The sequence below is a fragment of the Eptatretus burgeri genome, chromosome 3 (assembly GCF_056783735.1).
Source record: "Eptatretus burgeri isolate ZD-2024b chromosome 3, Ebu_testis_v1, whole genome shotgun sequence".
Classification (NCBI taxonomy): domain Eukaryota; kingdom Metazoa; phylum Chordata; class Myxini; order Myxiniformes; family Myxinidae; genus Eptatretus; species Eptatretus burgeri.
Window position 1 is genome coordinate 81,280,782 of NC_140963.1, and position 20,818 is coordinate 81,301,599.

At 41.2% G+C, this 20,818-nt stretch overlaps 1 protein-coding gene across 11 annotated transcripts in view; it reads right to left on the reverse strand.

Moving 5' to 3' along the window:
• Positions 1-20,818, reverse strand: part of LOC147030298 (sentrin-specific protease 1-like) — a 147,741-nt gene that overhangs the window by 38,496 nt on the left and 88,427 nt on the right. For 10 of the 11 annotated variants that reach the window (XR_015056297.1, XM_085874218.1, XM_085874213.1 and 7 more), the window contains 4 exons: positions 19,341-19,472; positions 18,827-19,030; positions 12,679-12,758; positions 12,473-12,557 (listed from right to left, as the gene is read on the reverse strand). Coding sequence is in view for 10 of the 11 variants with exons in the window: in XM_085874218.1 (XP_085730344.1) it covers positions 12,473-12,557; positions 12,679-12,758; positions 18,827-19,030; positions 19,341-19,472 (501 nt within the window). In the remaining variant the exon portion in view is untranslated. The remainder of the gene's footprint in view (positions 1-12,472; positions 12,558-12,678; positions 12,759-18,826; positions 19,031-19,340; positions 19,473-20,818) is intronic. The other variant, XM_085874214.1, reaches the window with a different exon arrangement.

Consider the following 20,818-nt stretch of genomic DNA (forward strand, 5'->3'; position numbering starts at 1 on the left):
TAACTCACGAACGGGAATCGGCCGCCGTCTGCTGCATCAAGAGCACGTGTTTGGTTCCCTTGGCATGACTTTTGAACGTGCTTTCGCCCATGTTCGAAATACCTACAACTTTCTTGCACACATGACATCTTGCTTTGTGGATGGACACCCTTTCTAGCCAATCCCGATAGTGGGAATGGCTGAGCCACACGGTGTTGAAATAACAAACTTTGGACATTTTGCTTCTCCGTTCTGCAGCCGAAAAGTTTCTCCGCGCAGAGACGTTCATGCAGTTACTCAATATTGAAGTCAATATGCTACTGACAGGGAGATTATGGCGGTGCAATCGATCAACAGCAAATTAATTGTGAGAGCATATATTTCCAATGCTTTTCATTGGTTGATATTTTACTACACTTTACAACTGCATACAGAATCAATGAACATAACCCTAATCCAGGTCAATCAATCCTTTGGCGGCAAAATGACCGATGTCGGCTTATTTTCTTACAAATAAAAAATAAAAAAGAGAGGATAGAAATATGTAAGGGACAGTGCACACAAAAAGGTTTATTTTCCAGGAGTTTCAAGGAGTTTTTTCTTTTTTTCCAGGACTTTCAAGTACTGGAAAATGAATCTCATTTTCCAGGTAATTCAAGAAGTTTCAAGGAGTGTGCGAACTGTGAAAGGGGACTCGCATTCTTATTCCCAGGAAAAGAAGCAAACAGAACACAGATACCTGAAGTTAAATGCAGTAGATTACACACAAAAGCTTTCACAAAAAAAGAGCAATCAGATATTGCAGACCCTCATCAGGACTTGTTTTGTGTGGTGTTTGTGTACTGGTGTGTTACATAATTAAGTAACTAGAAAAATAGACATAAGAAGAACTGCCACTTTATAATTGCTGGCAGTGATGACCAGGTACCAAGACATCCCGCTTTGATAGGGCACCTGACCCTTGATGCTTATTATTATTCAACAGAATTCAAAATAGGATTTAAATAAATTTGATTCAAATCGAATGGAAGACCAAAATACTGTAGGCGCAGTACTGCATTGGAGCCATCAGAAGGAACTCGGATATTGTTCGGGTTTCAGCTGTTACTCCTCCACCTTAAAACCATTAAAGATTTCTGGCTGCCAGACAATACGTCCCATCAGGATGACATTTAAAACATATATTCCCCATTATGACTGGATAACAATTTTGAAGTTTCATGTCGAATGATGAAGCGGTTAAAGAGAAACATATATTATTTAAAGATTTTTCATTCAATCCGATATGGCTGTCAGACCATGTGAACTGTCAATTATTTGTAAACACCCTGGTATCCCCAAGACTTGGGGAAAGTGTGTGTGTAAAGTTTCCCCTCGATCTGTCCAGCCTTTCTGGAGAAGAGGATTTTTTTATGATTAGAGGTTAAATATACAGGTGGCCATAAAATCTGGAAACATAGGTGAATATAGATTATAAATGGTTTGACATTACATTACAATACATGATATCTAATGTTCAATGACATTACATGGCATGTTCAATGAGTTGTCCCTCATGAGAAAAGCACAGTTCAATGTGCTGTGCAAAATTGCAATGAACACGGTACATTAATGCAGCATTTCCATCAATCCCTGCACATGCATCCGTGATGCGTTGCCTCAGATGATTCGTGTGATTTTCACTGAATTAACCTGCGGCTTCAGCATACCCCAGAAGAAGTCATCAAGGGGGTTCAGATCTGGCAAGCATGCAGCCCACTCCACAAGGCCACGTCGTCCAATCCAGCAAGGGAAAATTATCATCAACCATTCCCTCACCACTCTGGCATAATGGGGTGGTGTGCCATCCTGGTGGAACCACTTCAGGTGACCTTCCCCAAGCCCATCAAATGCAGGCATTAATTGTCAAGTGACATGGTCAGATATGTCTCGCCAGTTACGTTGTATTCAAAGAAAAATGGTCCCAAGACATGTATGCCTGGTGTTGGCTTAATGGTTTGGGTGGTGGGCTTGGGATCCTGGGATCCTGAGTTCAAATCCTACTCAGCTGTTGAATTAATACCAGGTGGGGTTGTCTCTGCCTATCATCCTTCAGAGGTCAGAAAAATGAGTGCCAGCTTGCTTGTATCCTGTGTCGGAGTGGCGACCCATCCAGGATTGTGCCCAATAGCCAAAGAGACTGCTTCGGCAGCACTAACGGTCTGCACAGAGTATGGTCCCAATGGATGGGTGGAAGACATGTGCTCGCCACAGGCCACACCACACGACATCAACACCTTCGCTGCTCCTTGTTGTTTGGTATGGGAGATCCAGTGCTGATTGTCTTGCGACCAGCACCACATGTTGTGCTTTTTCACCTCCCTGTTCACATAAAAATTAGCTTCGTTGCTGAACAGCACACAGTCTTCGGTAAAGCAGGCGTTATTGTTCAGGCGATCTGAGAACCATGCACACATTTCCATACGACGGTCAGGATCGTCCTCAGATAACTTTTGTAGGACTTGCATCTTGTACGGGTGATAGTTATCCGCCTTGAGAATCTTTTGGACGGTACTGCGAGGCACCCCCAGTTCCATGGATGTCCGGCGAGTTGATTTATTTGGGCTGGCCATTACCTTCACTGCGACAGTTTCTTTCACCTCGGATACAGATGGTCGTCCAGAACAGAGTTTGTCCAACACACTGCCTGTATCCTTGAATTTTTGAACCAGCTTCCGCACTGTTTTGAAAGATGGCAGCTCTTCCGGGATGACATGCGTTGAAGTGCTCTGCTATCCGTCAATATGACCAGCCCTCGCATCCACTCAGCAGTGTCACCTCAACACGTTCGTCTTTCGTCAAGGACATCTTCAAATTGTAACAGAATGACATATTATCTACGTTTCCAGACTTTATGGCCACCCTGAATTATAGCCGTCAAACTATGTGACCCATGATGTCATATGTAGACCGATTTGTTCCTCATGGAGGTAAAGTTTTGCCTCAATCTGTTCTGATTAAAACGGAAGGGGTTGGGGGGGGGGGGACAGACAGAGAGTAATGATGTACAGCTAAGCAAAGATGGGAGAAAAGGATGGAATAGACATGAAAAGGGATAGAAAAACCGACAAATCAGAGCAACTCGCAACTGAACAAACACACACATGGCTCCCATGACGACACCACAAAACACGACCGACTGTATGGGGGCGAGAGAGAAGAGTACAACATAGAGAGCAGGGTGGTGCAAAGTAGGCACAAGCCTGGAGGCAACCACTTGCTGCAGAACCTAATCAGTCACAGAAACTCCATTTAAGCACAAGGTATTCTCTATTGTACACCGCTCCTGGCCAATTCCATATGCAGGCGATGCGTGACATAATCACCGGGTGCCGAAGGAAGGGAGCACTCAGTTTGCACTTGGTTTTGTTACCTCGTCGAAGGAGAGTGTATTGCATTTGTGTCCGTTTGTTACTTACGAAATCTAAATATTTCGTAAGTATATTGATGACTTCCGTCCTCTGTTTGTTTGTTTGTTTGTTTGTTTGTTTGTTATCTTGCCAAAACGAAGTTTTTGCAAGATATGTTAGTCAGCTTGTATGTTTTTTTGTTTGTTTGTTTGTCTGTAATCACGTATCGATCACTCTGCAGAGCACAGTTATCATTGGAAATTTTTGTAACTTCGCATATCAGAGTCCTATAGAGGTCCCTTTCAGTGCATAAAATTTTCAAGGTCAAGGTCAAAGATCAAGGTCACTTTGTCGCAAATCAGGGGAGTCGACAAAACCCTTATTTTTTTTTTATTAATTTTGATCAGATCGTCTTCAAACTTCATGGGAATATAGTTCATGGTCTGGCGCTCAGCTGATTAATTTTTGGTGGCGATCAGCCTTGACCTTCATGGTTAGCGATGGAGGTCGAAAGTTTTTGACCCCAAGGTCAAATTTTCAAGTTTTAGGAACCATATCGAGTAATACCTCATATGAAAGCGCTTGATAAGTGCTTTCCAGATCTGTCAAAGTTTGACGCTATGACGTCATTTGATGACGTCATGACGAAAAAACGGATTTTTCATGAAAATTTTATTTCCTCAGTTCTCATCAAAATCTCTTGATATTTCATGTACAACGGTCCTGGAGAGATACCATTAACCATATGAAAATATAAAGGTCAAGGTCAAAGGTCAAGGTCACAAAAATGTCAAGCATCAAGGTCGACGAAACCCTTATTTTTTTGAGTAACTTTAATCGAATAAATAAGTCACTCATGTTCACAATTTGGCAAGATACTGGTCACCCTGGGGGTGACATTGGTTTATTTGTTTGTTTGTAGGCACGATAACTCGAGAACGGAAGAAGCAACCAATGTCAAATTACACCATGTAATTCAGGAGGGTGATGGCTAGCACTGATGAGATTTTGGTCAAAATCGGTCAAAGGTCAAGGTCACAGTGAGGTCAAACATCCAAAACATGATAACTCGGCCAAAAATGATCATAAAGACTTCCGATTAAGGGCGTTATCTTCCTTAGAGAAAGCTCTTCAAAAAGTGTCAATGGTTCATCGACTTCGGTCAGCCGTTTGAGATTGGTCAAGGTCGAAATTTTTTTTAAAAGGTCAAATTTCTAAAATCGTCAATTTTCATCCGATTGACTTGACATTTTTACTGAATCTACATATTGGGTCACTGAATGGGTGTACCAAGTTTCAGAAGAATCTGTCAAGGCATTTTGACGTAGCGACGGTTTCCATGGTAACATTTTGCTCCCATCTTATATATTATTTCCGAGTTTGTGGTTTCGTGTCACGCTATCTTTGACTTTGTTCTGCTCTCGAGTAACGTGATATTCGGCTTACATTATCTCAAAGACCATATGAGGTGCATGGTACAAAAAAGTAAATAAAATAAAATTATATATTATTTCCAAGTTTGTGGTTTCGTGTCGCGCTATCTTCAACTTCGTTCTGCGCTCGAGTAACGTGATATTCGGCTTACATTATCTCAAAGACCATATGAGGTGCATGGTACAAAAAAAGTAAATAAAATGGTTCTGAAACAGTGAAATCGTATTCCACTTACTGCATTAAAGTAAAATTACTACTGATACTCTGCATCAGTTCCTTTCTCAAACACACCCACTCCAACATGTCACGCAGAGTGCGGGTTATGCTAGTTATAATCAAATGGGACTTTTACTGATTTAGTTCTTGTCATAACTCATTTATTATTGCAGATAACAATTTTAAATGTTAACACTTGATAGGCTATCTACCTGGAATGGTATGGGATCAAACCACGTCATAATCACAATTAACGTCACGACGTTACGTCAAAAAAGGTGAAAACAAGCTTTTGAACATAACTCAGTAAACGGAAGTTGTAGCGACTTCCTGTTGACGCCAAAACAAACTTCAATGGAATATCTAAATGTTTCACAATGCATCTTAGTACAAATTATGCATAGCTTTCGCAAGCGTATGACGTCAAAATTTTCAGCTATTTGTGTGATCAGAATGAAGGCAACAAGCGTTAAACTGTTCACATATCAGGTGTCATAAATGTACACCTATGTATTTTGCACTTAGATATATTTGGTTTGAAAATTAAGCGTTCTGCAGCATTTTACATATAGAATGAGACCATGTAGTCTATTGATATGAGTATCAAAGTTGCAAACACAACTTAGTGTCAATTAATCAAACGACACAATTCGGTTTTATTTAGGAACTACATTCGTACTAGTGTAACATAACACAGCAACACCTGCTTTCTCAACATTTCAAACATTGCAGATAAGTACATTTTGCCGAGTCAACACACTCAGAGTGACCTTTCATTGCGATCTGGGGAGATTATTATCTCTGGTAACGGCTACGGACTACTTTTTTGACCTAAAAAAAACAACTCAGACGGACAGGAGGCTGCCACTTTTTTGTTGTCACTTCCGGTATTCCTACGCCGCACTATTCTTTTTAATTTGGAACTTGCATCTTGCATGCTGTGTAATTTTTCAAAATATTGATTAATTTTTTTAGTTATAATATTTATCAATTTATTTCATATCTAAAATCTACCCCAAACGCGGCAGTTAACGATATATTACAAATATCTTATGCGCATGTGCAACATAGATGTGGTGAATTACCACATGGGGGTGTAGCTGTTTGCAGAGGCACAAGCCTGAGAAGTGACGCATGCACAGGAGATTGCTTTCATTGTTCAGACTGATTCATGCTTTTATTAGACAAGGTCAGAGGTCAAGTTGACGATTTCGTAAGTACCAGTCTATGACTGCTTGTTTGTAACTAACGAAATCCAAAGATTATATTGATGACTTCAGTTTCTGTTTGTGTGTTTGTTTGTGTTTGTTTGTAGGCACGATAACTCGAGAACGGGAGATGCTACCAATATCAAATTAGACCACGTGATTCAGGAGGGTGATGGCTTGCGCTGATTAGATTTTGGTCAAAATCGGTCAAAGGTCAAGGTCACAGTGAGGTTACATATTCAATTTTTGATGGTTTGGTGCAGATAACTCGAGAACGGAAGAAGCTACCAATGTCAAATTACACCACGTGATTCAGGAGGGTGATAGCTAGCGACGATTAGATTTTGGTCAAAATCGGTCAAAGGTCAAGGTCATAGTGAGGTTACATTACTAGATTTTTGATGGTTTGGTACAGATAACTCGAGAACAGAAGAAGCTACCAATGTCAAATTACACCACAGATTTAGGAGGGTGATGGCTAGCGCTGATTAGATTTTGGTCAAAATCGGTCAAAGGTCAAGGTCACAGTGAGGTTACATGTTAGATTTTTGATGGTTTGGTACAGATAACTCGAGAACGGAAGAAGCTACCAATGCCAAATTGCACCACGTGATTCAGGAGGGTGATGGCTAGCGCTGATTAGATTTTGGTCAAAATCGGTCAAAGGTCAAGGTCACAGTGAGGTCAAACATTCGATTTTTGATGCTTTGGTACAGAATCATCGTAGAAACTTCTGGTTTGCGTCACTACCTTCTCCAGAGACAGCTTTTATTGGACAAGGTCAGAGGTCAAGTTGACGATTTCGTAAGTACCAGTCTATGACTGCTTGTTTGTTTGTTGGCACGATAACTCAAGAACGGAAGAAGCTACCAATGTCAAATTACACCACGTGATTCAAGAGGGTGATGGCAAGTGCTGATTAGATTTTGGTCAAAATCGGTCAAAGGTCAAGGTCACAGTGAGGTCAAACATTCGATTTTTGATGGTTTGGTACAGATAACTCAAGAACGGAAGAAGCTACCAATGTCAAATTACACCACGTGATTCAGGAGGGTGATGGCTAGCGCTGATTAGATTTTGGTCAAAATCGGTCAAAGGTCAAGGTCACAGTGAGGTCAAACATCCAAAACATGATAACTCGAGAAAAGTTACCACAGGTATTGTTGACGGAGCGTGAGTTTGGAAGATCGAGGTAAGTTCGGAGGAATTTGTGCCAATTGGTCGAGTTATGGCTGTTTTAAAAATTTCAGTGTTATAAAATAATATTAAATAATTCTGTAAATTTCTGTGGAGAAATGGAGTATTTTTGCTTCGGTCGACGTTACGAGTTCGTTTTAACTTCGATTTTAATTTTGTCTTCGGTTTTTGCGATCGCTTAGGACGCTTAACACTCGCTTGTCGAAATTCTGGTAAAAATCGGATGTTTTGGAGACGTTTTAAGATTGAATAAAAATATTTCACTTGCCGCGTCACGGCTCGTCACGTGGCGCAGCGCGCTCGAGCAGACGCGTCGTTGAGTCATGTAAAGGTTTTGCGTGTGCGCGCTGACGTCATCGCGCTCGGCCCGGCGTCCTTTCGAGTTGGGGGGCCGTCGAGTGTGACCTTAACGTTACGTTAATCCGCGGTAACTCGAGAACGGAAGAAGCTACCAATGTCAAATTACACCACGTGATTCAGGAGGGTGATGGCTCGCGCTGTTTAGATTTTGGTCAAAATCGGTCAAAATCGGTCAAAATCGGTCAAAGCTCAAGGTCACAGTAAGGTCAAACATTCGATTTTTGATGGTTTGGTACAGAATCATCGTAGAAACTTCTGGTTTGCGTCGCTACCTTCTCGAGAGACAGCTTTTATTAGACAAGGTCAGAGGTCAAGTTGACAATTTCGTAAGTACCAGTCTATGACTGCTTGTTTGTTTGTCTGTTGGTTTGGTTTTGTCCACACAGAACTTTTGCGTTTTTCTCCGCAACCGCTTGTCCAATTGAGACTAAATTTTCGCCATTTGTGCGACTACTCATGTAGAATGCTTTAATCATAATTATGAGCTCATCGGTCGCATGGTGTGGCAGCCATGTTGGAAAAAATGGGAAAAAAAAACTTTGGACCTCTATCTCTGAAACCACACCAAGGAAAAAAAATTAAACTTGCTACAGAGCAAGTACACCTCATGGGGAATGAGTGATTTTTTAATGACATCATAAGTGCCTTCATTATGATGTCATAATTGCAGATGTAGAACGCTACATCCGATCAGTATGAAAATTATTGAGGGTCATCTAGGGATAAAATGGTCGATAAAATGTTTTGATGACGTTATCGGTCACGTGATTTGGCAGCCATATTGTTAAAAAAAAAAACATTGAAAAAAAAAATAAAACCTACGACATGGCTGAACCGGTCATCAGAGTCAGTACTTAGAAAGCGATGGTTCTAATTATGTCTCTTATTAATTACGTAACATACCAGTACACAAACGCCACACACAACACACTACACAAAAGTCTTGGTGAGAGTCTGCAATTTTGTATTTCTCTTTTTCTTGTTTGTTTGTTTTGTTTGTCTGGGCGATATCTCAGGCACCTTTTGAGCAAGGAAGCTGATATTTGACATAACAGTGAACAAGTGATTTGGCTATAAAGGGTATTTCTGATTTATTGATTAATGTATTAATTACGTAATTTTCAAAAAGTTAGATTCCTATGAAACAGTGGTGGTTTAGGTATGCTATTAGCCAATTATGTCTGGTGTTGGTTGAATGGTTAGGGTGGTGGGCTCAGGATCCAAAGAGCCCGAGTTCAAAATCCCAGTCAGCTGTTGAATTAATACCAAGTGGGGTTGACTCTACCTGTCATCCTTCTGAGGTTGGCAAAATGAGTGCCAACTTGCTGGTATCCTGTGTTGGAGTAGCGACCCGTCCAGGATTGCACCCAATAGCCAAGGAGACTTGCTTTGGCAGCACCAATTCTCTGCACAGAGTATGGCCCCAATGGATGGAAGGATTAGCCAATTGATTAAGAAATTAATTATATTATGATTATTATTTATCCAGCCTGGTGTGTTGGCGCAGTGGTTAGGGCAGCGGCTTGGGATCCAAAAGGTCCTGAGTTCAAGCCTCGTTGGGCCACTGAATTAATACACCAGGGGGTTGACTCAGCCTGTCATCCTTCTGAGGTCGGCGAAATGAGTACCAGTATACTGGGCCGGTGTATACCCCGGTTAAAATAGGTGTACCATATCCCTGTGTCGTAAGAGGCGACCAGGGTTGCGTCAGGAAGGGCATCCGGCGTAAAACATGTGCCAAATCACTATGCGGATCATACGGATGATCCGCTGTGGCGAGCCCTAACGGGAGCAGCCGAAAGAAGAAGAGAAGATGATTATTAGTTATCCATTTTAATTATGCAATTAATTAATTAATTAATCAATTATTGTACATCGCTTCATCCCAATTCCGACTCCATATGCTGCAAGGTGGCATTGCTGGGCACCGTAGCGCACTGGAGGAATTATTTATTTATTTGACAAGGGGGCGGTGTTCTTTGAATGTTCGGCTACTTGTTTGTTTTCTTGTTCGGGCAATATCTCAGCCATCCTTTGAGCGAGGAAGCTAAAATTTGGGGACAAAAGTGAGGATGTGCTTTGGCAAAAACATTTTTTATTGATCAATTAATTGATTAATCAATTATTATCGATTTATTTATTCCTTATATATTTTCTTTCTCATCTGGGCAATATCTCAGGCACCCCTTGAGCTTGGAAACTGATATTTTGACACGGCAGTGAACAAGTGATTTGGCTATAAAGGGCATTTTTGATTAATCAGGTAATCGATGAATTACTTAATTTTCAAAGAGTTACAGATTCGGATGAAACAGTAGTGGTTTAGTTCTGCTATTAGGCAATTGGTTGAGAAATCAATTCTTTTATGACTATTATTTATTTTAATAATGCAATTAATCACTGAATCAATCAATTATTGCACACTGCTAACCCCAAACCCGTCTCCATATGCTGCTTGGCGAGTAAGTATCATTTGTACACATTTATCTCAGAAGTATATTTGTACACATAAACAAAGTATCATTTGCACTTATTGTCGTGTTCAGAGGGTTAGCCACTACCTGGACAGATGGCCAAACAGTTCTCCCTTGGAAGCTTACAGTTAATCCTTTTTGGAGATTAATGGCATGTGCGGGGATGGAGGGGCGGCAAAGGGGCGGAGGTACACGGGCTGTACTCGAAGCCCACACAAACAGGCTACACAAATGAAATGAAATTGATAATTTAATGACAGTATTCAAATTATAATAATGAAAGAAAAATGTGAGGTAATCTACAGCCTCACTGAGGTGCCCCCACGCGCGCGCGCACGCACGCACGCACGCACGCACGCACTAAATAAAGAAAATAAAGAAATTCCTTTTCATTCCTTCACTTAGTTGAGTCCAGGCGATCATTTTGCTGAGGAAGTGTGCTCAGACCGCATCGGCGTGCCCCAAAAACTGTTGCCAAGCCGCTCTCTCAAAGTGGGAAACGTACGTCAGGTAATTTGTGAGGCGATATTCGACGTCAGGGCTCCTGAAACGTGGTGTGGCTTCTTCGTCGACAGCGCTTGCTGATCCCACTATCTGCAGAATGGCGTCACTCCCTTTGGTGATATACATGAGTCTTCAAAGGTCCGTGTCTCACGTCCGGCAGAGTCAATGGCCAGCGTCTTGCTCAGCATGCGGCCAATTTGCAGCATGACACGAGAATCAGGCAGCCATTGTAGTGCCGAGAGGAGAGCAAAGCGCAAGATTCTCTATCCCAGCCACGTTTCTCTCACAACTACGGTCTGCTGTCACCAACATGTCCTCCGACTCATTTCTCTTCCTCCTACTCACGTCAAGCCCATAAATCAGTAGTCTCGGGGGCGTGACCGCCTGCCGTCACCCTTGGAGGCGGGGCTTCTTGCCTGCTTGGTCATGCAGCTCGGTTGTAATGGTGGTTGTGGTTATAAAAACACGACTCCTTCATGGCTGGCTTGGAAATGCAAAAACATACGAATAGGTCACAAGGGCAAATTACCCTTAATCTCAATCTAATTAACTGCACCACCCCCACCCCGTGGTGACAAGTAACACTTAAGCTCACAGTTTCCCTACTTAGTTTACATCACGATGTCTCCTACATGTCCACGGGCCAAGCAACTCTATACGATCCTATCTTTCCAATGAAATTCCTCCATCGACCCCACAAACAGAACAATATTTACATCAGAAGTACATTTGTACACATAAACTAAGTATCATTTGTACATATTTACCTCAGTATAATTTGTGCACAGTCACCTCAGAAGTACACCACTCCCTCCCAATTCCGTCTCCACGTGCTGCACGGCCGCATTGTTGGGGCGCCTAAAATTTATTTATTTTGCATGAGGGCGGTGTACTTTGAATGTACCGCTACTTGTTCTCATTGTCTTTCACCATACTCTTCACAGAGTGTCGGTGCCACCGAAGCAGCTTCTTGAGCAAGGGTTATACTCGGTGGTTTGCCATTGCCTTCCCAGCAGTAGTTAGGGCAGGAATTTGGACTTTGGCCATGATGCCAGCGATAGCTCACCCACTCTTCACGAAGGACACCATGAGGTCTTTAATGTCCACCAACGAATGCCGGCAGACGAGACACCCATGTAATGGCTATCCAAGGGATGGCACATACATTGATGAATCACTCTGCCTGTGAAACACCGGGATGACAGTTTATAGCTGGTTCAGGATTCAAAACCAGGCCAGACAACTTGGAGGTGAGTGTCCATACCTCCAAGCCATTTTGTCAGCCATGGTATCCACTCATAACAAGGCAAAAAAAAAAATAACAGAGGCCACCCAAAAACAATAATCATTGATGCCTCTCCCGAGGCTACGTTTGGTGCAATGGCAGGACTTGTATAATTCCTTCCTGGTGATGAGGAAGCTCGGCTTCCATGAGAAGTCAGTTTCCTAAAATTTTCACACACATAAAAATAAATATTGTGCCCTACAAAAAGTGAATTTTCTGCACAGAAACATAGCTTTGAAGGTGGCACACTTTATTTTGAGTCTTAGAGGGAGGGGCGAACAAACTTCCTTCAATTAACACGAAAAAGTTTACATCAATTATTCTTGTTTAGGAAATGTAGAAAAGCTACACTGCAACACTTTCGAAAGCATGGCATGCAAGCAAACAACACAAGTACGAGCATAGAACCCTCAGATTTCAACATACCCTGGGACTCTTGGATTGCAAACGCCACTCAAAGGTGGGAAATTTCTTCCCCTTTTTGTCCAAGCTCTCTTCCTTTAGGTAGTTCCTTTGGAAACAAAAATAAAATAAAATAAAATATGGCAGAGGATGGTGTATATTTATACAAAAAAAAATTCCATTCGTAAAGGCAAGAAGAAACGGTTTAAACGGGGTCATCCAGCGCTCACAGCAGGACATGACAAGCCTCTTGGTTTCCGTTTCCCATGGAGTCATAATACGAGATGGTTCTTTTTCTTAAATCGATTGACTGCATGCAACAAGAGAGACAAAAAAAAAAGTAAAAACGATATGCTGACAAGTACAAACATCCATGGATGCAGAACACTGCTACAGTCACCACTACATTGTAGCATGATCGGTTCAACAACCTCACAAAGGAACAACACATTCAGAGATGCAGAACACAGATAACAATAAGTGGACTTTGAGCCAAGATAATAAGAGCAACTTCTTTAAAAATACATTAATAATAACAATAATAATAACGATAATAATAAGAGTTGGTTAACAAAAACAATTTTTATTAACTGTTTTATTAACTTTAAGAATCCTGGTTCTGAGTTCCTCCTTCCAGCTCATAAAAACTGTTTCCTGGACGAGATACATTGTTTTTGATCATGTTTTCGTCCAATTTTTCATTCCAAGCCACACCAAGTTGTGTGGAATTGTCGAACTTGTGTCCCTGTTTATAAAAAAAACCCCCAAAAACATCGGCTTTCTCGTTAAGGGCACAGCTAATCAGTTGATGCTTCTGTCTGTTTTGATCGCATGTGCTTTGTTTTTCATCCTTTTAGTATTGCCATATTTGATCCCTCCACTTGATCCTTTTCTCCTCCTCACTTAAAATAAAAAGAAATTAAAAAAAAATACTTTTCCGCTCTCCAAACAACAAAAAAACAAACACAATATGCTGTGCACAGTTCCTCCTCTCCAAAAACCCGACAGATTATTTACTGAATAAAATGTTTCTTACCAAGTTCATCCACCCTCCTCTCGTACCCAGGCTTCACTATCTTTCAGACATTCAATGGAAAATATTTTTTTTTCCACCCAGCCCATGAAGTCTGTCTGTATATCCAATTTGGGAATCCTGAGAAGTCAATTTTGTAGAGGTTTTATGCATACAACGATCAGCTGAGTACTGACCAGTGCAGGCACCATTTTGAATCTGTAAAGATCAAGCACCGATTGAATGACAGACGGTGGATGAGCAATCGTCTTCTAAGACTTATTGCCAGTCGTGACGCTAGTTATCAAAGAGATGATGTCCATGCCTTCAGAAAACTGAAAAATGAGGTAAAGAGAGAAATAAAGAAAGTGAAAAAGAAATATTATGCTCACAAAATCCAGCATCTGAAAGAGACCGAACCAGGCAAGTGCATCAGGAAATAAGATATTTGACTGGAATGAGCAAACGTTCCCCCCTCCTATCAGACTCACAAAAATTGCCAATTGAAATTGCATAGATTGAATTGCTATTTTGCTCAAGTCTGTAACGAGTTGCCGGCTGGTCCTTCCCTTCCGCTCTTCCTGCATACTTGTCGGCTGGTCCTCCCCCAACTATTGAGCATAAAGAGGTCTACAATCACCTTCACGGGTTGAATGCATCCAAGGTCAGTTATCCAAATGACGTTCCCATATGGCTCCTGAAAGTTTGCTCACAAGATTTTAGACCCCATGGCCAGACATTTTAATAATTGTCTTCGTTTTGGTCATTTCCGAAATTGCTGAAAAATTGCATAAGTGTGCCCAGTATCAAAAGATGGGCTTGTTATTGATTTCAGCCAACTTTGCCAGATCTCAATTACGCCTATCGTAGCTCACTGGTTTGAAGGCTTTTTGGCAGAATAATAATGGCCAACATCGAGCATCTGATAGACCCACATCAGTTTGGCAATATGAAAGGCAGCTCTGTCGACCACGACTTCATCAATCTTCTGGATGATATTTACTGAGGTCTTGACAAGCCCGGCCACTACGCCAACATCTGTACCATCGATTTTAAAAGAAGGCCTTTGATTTGATTCACCAAACGATAGCAGTGCACAAGTTGATTAAACTTGACATCGACCCGGTGATCATCCCGACCATATGCAGCTTTCTTTCTGATCGTTTGCAGACTCTGTGAAACAATGGTGCCACATCATCATCCCAGATCCTGACGTGCAGTGTCCCTCAGAGGACCAAGCTCGGGCCCATTATTTTTTTGATAATGGTCAACGGACACTGCGCTCTGTTTTGATAACACGTAGAAATATGTGGATGACCTTAAGCTCAAAGAGATTTCCCCAAATCACAAGAAAGTGCTCTGCAGACACACTTGGATGTCCTTTCTGCTTGGAGTCACAACAATTTTATGCATCCAAAGCTTCAGAAATGTAAAGTTCTGCAAGTTAGCTTTCTGCATACTGATCCCCCTGCTACGATGATTTGTAATAATGACATGACACTTGAAATAGTATCATCGCTTTGTCTCCTTGAAGTTACTGTTTACTTCATTCGAACTCACAAGTACAACAAATTATATCGCATGCTTCATGGTGTCTCTACAATCCTGTGCTTGCTGAAGAGAAATGGTGGCCCCATCATCACAGACTTGATTCTGATATACACCATGTACATTTGATGTCTGTTGGAGTTCATTGCTTCTGTATGGACCTCCAGCCTGTCCGTGAAGCAGCCATAAAGCATTTAGCGGGTACAGCGAAGAGTCCAGCGTTTTATCACATTTCTTGAGACATCCGATTATGCTGATCTGTGTGCCTATAACCTCCCCACACCAGCAGAAAGAAGAATCACAATACTATCTCACTTTGGCAAGTCCCTTCACTGTCTAGTCGTCATCGAAACATACTCCCATCCAATCGCCAACATATCACCGGTCTTGATCTCAGAAACTCACATCATCTACATATTCCAAAAACCCGAACTAAAAGATATAAACAATAAACTGTCCCATACCTTGTAAGCTGTGAATCAATAGCAAATTATATATTTGTCATGTTCTCATTGTTCGTTGTTATTGTGCTCACTCACTAAAGAGGCCGACACACCTTGACGATTTAGCCAGCGAATGCCGATTTATGAAAAATTTGTCCAAAACGCTGGCACACGTCGAATACGTTATGGGTAAGTTGTGTATACGTTAAGAGCACGCTGAAAAACACTGCCATACGTCGTAGTACACTGGCTTTAATCGTTGTACTTTGCGGTTGTCCACAAATTTTAGCATGCTTGAAATTTTGCGACATATGCCGGCGTATGGCTCACACGTTCCGCATACGCTGGGAATAAGTTGCAGGCAGGTTATGCAATCGTTGACACACGTTACTTGCAAGTTACTCATAAGTCGAAACACGTCGAGGTAATGATTAGCGTACCCGAAACTTATTTATAACCTATGAGTAACGTGTTGTAGGCACGTTACACGATCGTTAACACACGTCGAGGCACGTTATGCGATCGGTGGCACACGTCGACACACGTTACTTGTAATTTGCTCATAAGTCGAAACACGTCGAGGTAATGCTTAGCTTACCCAAAACTTATTTCTAACCTGAGTAACGTGCTTTGAATCTATGAGTAACGTACCTCCAACGCATATTGACGTATGCAGACGTATTTGTTTGACGTCTTCCGGACGACCACATAACTTACTGAACGTGTTTCAAATTTACAGCTACCGTATAATGGCGTATTGGCAGTGTTTAAAAAAAAAAAAAACCAACACCAACTTCCGATATTTCGTCACGTGCCGTTACGTCACGTCCGATTGCCTCTTCAGTTTGCTCGTGTTATTCTTAGTTCCTCCTCTGTGAATATTTTCTGTTTGAGGATATTGTCACGTCGACGTCGAAACTTAAAAGCAAATGCCCGAATTTATTTTAAAATTCGTGATAGACTAAAAAAATAAAATAAAAAACCACCCGGTCTTGTCAAAAGGTGACCACGTGTGACTTCTTTAAGGTCACACTGAGGTGAACAGAGCTGCTATCCACCAGGAGCAACTCCTTGAGGAATATCTGCCTACGAGAGATTCCGATGAGAATCGTTCTACAGAGTAACCATGAAAAATATGCGTTTGCCTCAGAACGTCACCAAATGACGTCATAATGTCTCAAGCTTGACATATCAAGAAAGCACTCATCGAGGTGTTCAATTTGAGGTTCTACACGATATGGTTCCTAAAATTTGAAAATTTGACCTTGGGGTCAAATGTTTGACCTCAGGCGCAAACCATGAAGGTCAAGGCCGATCGCCACCAAAAATTAATCAGCTGAGCGCCAGACCATGAACTATATTCCCATGAAGTTTGAAGACGATCCGATCAAAATTACTCAAAAAATAAGGGTTTCGTCGACTCCCCTGATTTGCTACAAAGTGACCTTGACCTTCAAAATTTTATGCGCTGAAAGGGACCTCTCTAGGCCTCTGATATGCGAAGTTACAAAAATTTCCAATGATAACTGTGCTCTGCAGAATTTTTTATACGTGATTACAGACAAACAAACAAAAAAAAACATACAAGCTGACTAACATATCTTGCAAAAACTTCGTTTTGGCAAGATAAAAATAATAAAAAAAAAACAACAACAACAACAACAACAACTTCAGATATTTCGTCACGTGCCTTCACGGAGCCAAGGAGAAAAAAAGAAAATATGACTTGACGGAGAAAATAAGTTTCGGGTATGCAAAACATTACCTCGACGTGTTTTGACTTATGAGTAACTTACAAGGAACTTGTGTCGATGTGTGTCAACAATCCCATATCGTGCCGACAACTTATCCCCAGCGTAGCGGAACGTGTGAGCCATACGGCAAGTACGTCGTAAAATTTTCAGCATGCTTGAAATTTCACGAAGTACAAGGCGTATTACGATGTATGGCAGTGTTTTTCAGCGTGCTCTTAACGTATACACAACTTACCCATAACGTATTCGACGTGTGCCAGCGTTTTAGACACATTTTTCATTGGTCGGCATATGCTGGCTAAATCGTCAAGGTGTGACTGCGATGTTGACACTTCCAATTCTCAGGCGCTTATGATTTAAATCGGCGTGCGGCAGCTTTTTAATAGGCTTCGCCACGTGATCGTTGGCGATACGTGCAGCGCCCTATGCCTAAGTTAAACTATCGTTGGGCATAGGTTGTGAACGCCGACAACACGCTAATCATTCATTGGTCTAAGTTATCTGTATGTGATTAAAACGTTCTGTGTACGTTACCAACTCGTTATGAATACGTCCAAAACTTGAAAAAAAACATCAAAATTTCAGCATACGCCAACATTTTACATACATTTTTATACGTTGCCATTGCTGGCTAAAACGTCAAGGTGTGACAGGGCCCTTACAACCTGAGATTTCTAAATTATTGCAGTGCTCCTTGCCTGCTCAGAAACCTTGCTTTGTCGAAATTTTTGTGCAGCCATTCTCCGTCTGTTTTTGTTGTTGTCCTAAGATGCTTCTGTGTTAGCAATTATACCATATAACTTCTTTGAATAGTATTAATTCAGAGATAACGATCTCAATCAAGTGTTTTTTGATTTTTTTCAAGTGTTTTTTTTATTTTTGTGATAACTTGTCAAGTGTATTTCACATCAATAGCATATCTTTGTATAATTTTTTTTTTTTGCATTGTAAGCTTGACTTTTAAGTCTTCGGAATTATGTCATGTCTGTCTCATTTGAATAAAACTGAAATTGATTGATTGATGAAGCTGAGTCTATGGACTTATGACTTTGCCATTGCAGACAGGTCAGTGGTCACTGTCTTCTACCACCACCTTTTGGTTTTGCACCCTCTGCTTTTCTCCTGCTTTGCCCCCATCTACCCCCAAAGTTTCTGCAGGACGAATGCGGTCCACCAACAACCGCCTTCTGGTGAACGCCCAAAATACAAAATTACTGCTCCTTTCCACTTAATTGCTCCCCTTTTCCCGAACCGTAGAATCAACGTCCACATTTTCAATCTCATTCTTCCCTCCAGGTCTTCAAGACAGCTGTTCACCACAATATTAGACCATCCCCAATTCTAAAACCATAACCATTTATACCTCCATTAACTCAACCTCTCCACCCTCAAATTGACCACTTTCTAAATTCAGTTAACCCTCACTCCCTTGATTGTCTGCCTCTGTCTATTTTGTCCCTCAGCCCTGCTGTTGGTATTTTTATGCCTGCTCTCTTTCTGCTGTTCCTTTTGTCCTGCTGCATCTTGGTACATTCTGGGTTCTGGACTTTGTACAAAAAAAAAAAAAACTCGCAAAAGGTTAGATGACCAATGAAAGAGAACAACACTTGGCACAACTTACCGCCAGGCACCAGTGGATGTCCAGGTGTACCGGAACCAGGATAATGTCCGACGCAAAGACATCAACCTTCTTAGTCCATCGTTTGACCCCCTGGAACCCGGCACTCCGTACGCGTGGATAAAAAAAGGTGTTGAAGATGTGGACGTTAGGAAGGTTCTCCCGCTTACTGCGTTTCATGATTAGGTTCATGTAGAAGTTTATGACCTTCAGAAGAGAATGTATGCCCTTTTACTCTGACATGCCTTAAAGCGTATCATTTACTGAAGGTCAAAAACATGCAATCATAACCTTCGTACAATTATCGGACTAAATGGGATCTCCAGCAAAAAACACCACAAGCAACGTACAAGTAATTATATGTGCTCCAAGATAAAAATGTCTTGACTTCTTTCAAAACGCAATTTATTATACTGTACATGCAAACAAACAAGTATTATAAAAATAAACAATCAATCACATGAATGTGCAGCACCTGTTAAACAGGTAATAAACAACTACGGATATCCTAGCACACCTCATCGTTGAGCCAATTGAGCTGGTGGAGGGTTTTCATGTCCTTCCGAGTGACGGTGAGTCGAAAAGCCTCCGAGAGAACTTCGTCTGCATTTCCCGGCCGCAGTGCCTGGTCCACTTGGTCCTCCATCTTCTGTGAATCAATATTTACAGTTCAGTGTTAAGCACCTCAGCAGTTTTAACAGTCTTCACCAAAAAGAAACAGCTGCCATATCAGTCGTAGGGAAGGGGGGGGGGTTCTGGGACACCTCAAAATTTACATTGAAGTGAATGGGGAAAAAGGGGAAAACGTTGACTGACATCCCAAATCCCCCAAAATTTCCTCCTATTTCTCTCTCTTCCAACTAAGCCAAAAACACAAACAAAAAATCCTCAAAACCCCCATTTCTAGACGACTTGTGGGGGAGGGGATGGTCCTTCACATTATTCACACCCATCATATTTTTATTATACTCAAACAGCGAACCAATGAATATTTGTTTATGTTTTATTTTAGGGAATAACTTAATTTTCTTTTGACACTCATCACCATCGAGTATATTAACAAAGAATATGTTGGAACTTGGTTCTTGGTTTAAATATCTTTGTTGAGCAGAGATGAAATTTAAACTATTAGTTGGAGGCTCATTAATATTTTAAGCAATAAATTATTCCTAAATAAATTTTTAAAATGGATAAAGATGTTAAAACTTATGAACAAACAAAAGATCTTCTTGATAGAGGACATTGAAAAGTGTGTGAGAGATGTAAAATTGAAGAAAAACAATTATAATAATTATTGGATAAGAACGATAATGAATAATAATTTTAACTCAACAACTTCCTATTGTGGGAAATCTTCTATATTTTCTCCAAAATCATTATTTAATTATTCTCCTTCATTACGAATAATCTTAACAAAAGGTTCTCCTCTCTTTCTAGCAATATATCCAAACCTAAAGAAGGCAAGGAAACAGGTTCAAACAGCAAAATGAAAAACTCTTATGAAAGAAGCATTAGAAAGAGAAAATAGAACTGTTAGGACTAATAAAGATAAAATTTGTATTTATCTATCTATAAAAAAAAATGACCGTTTTTACAGCCATTTTTCCCTGCTGTGCAGGGGTTTGGCTTTTTGTGAGGCAATGTTTTATGGCCGGATGCCCTTCCTGACGCCAACCCTGGTCGCCTCTTACGACACACAGGGATATGGTACACCTATTCTAACCAGGGCATACACCGGGACCAGTACACTGGCACTCATTTCGCCGACCTCGGAAGGATGACAGGCTGAGTCAACCCCCTGGTATTAATTCAGCAGCCAACGGGGCTTGAACTCAGGACACTGGGATCCCAAGCCGCCACCCTAACCACTAAGCCAACACCAGGCTTGTATTTATCTATCTATAATTCCAGCAATCTCTGTATGTCTGTGTGTGTGTCTGTGACCTCTGTTTCTCGACAACCACTGGTCCGATCTAATTGAAACTTGCCAGGAAA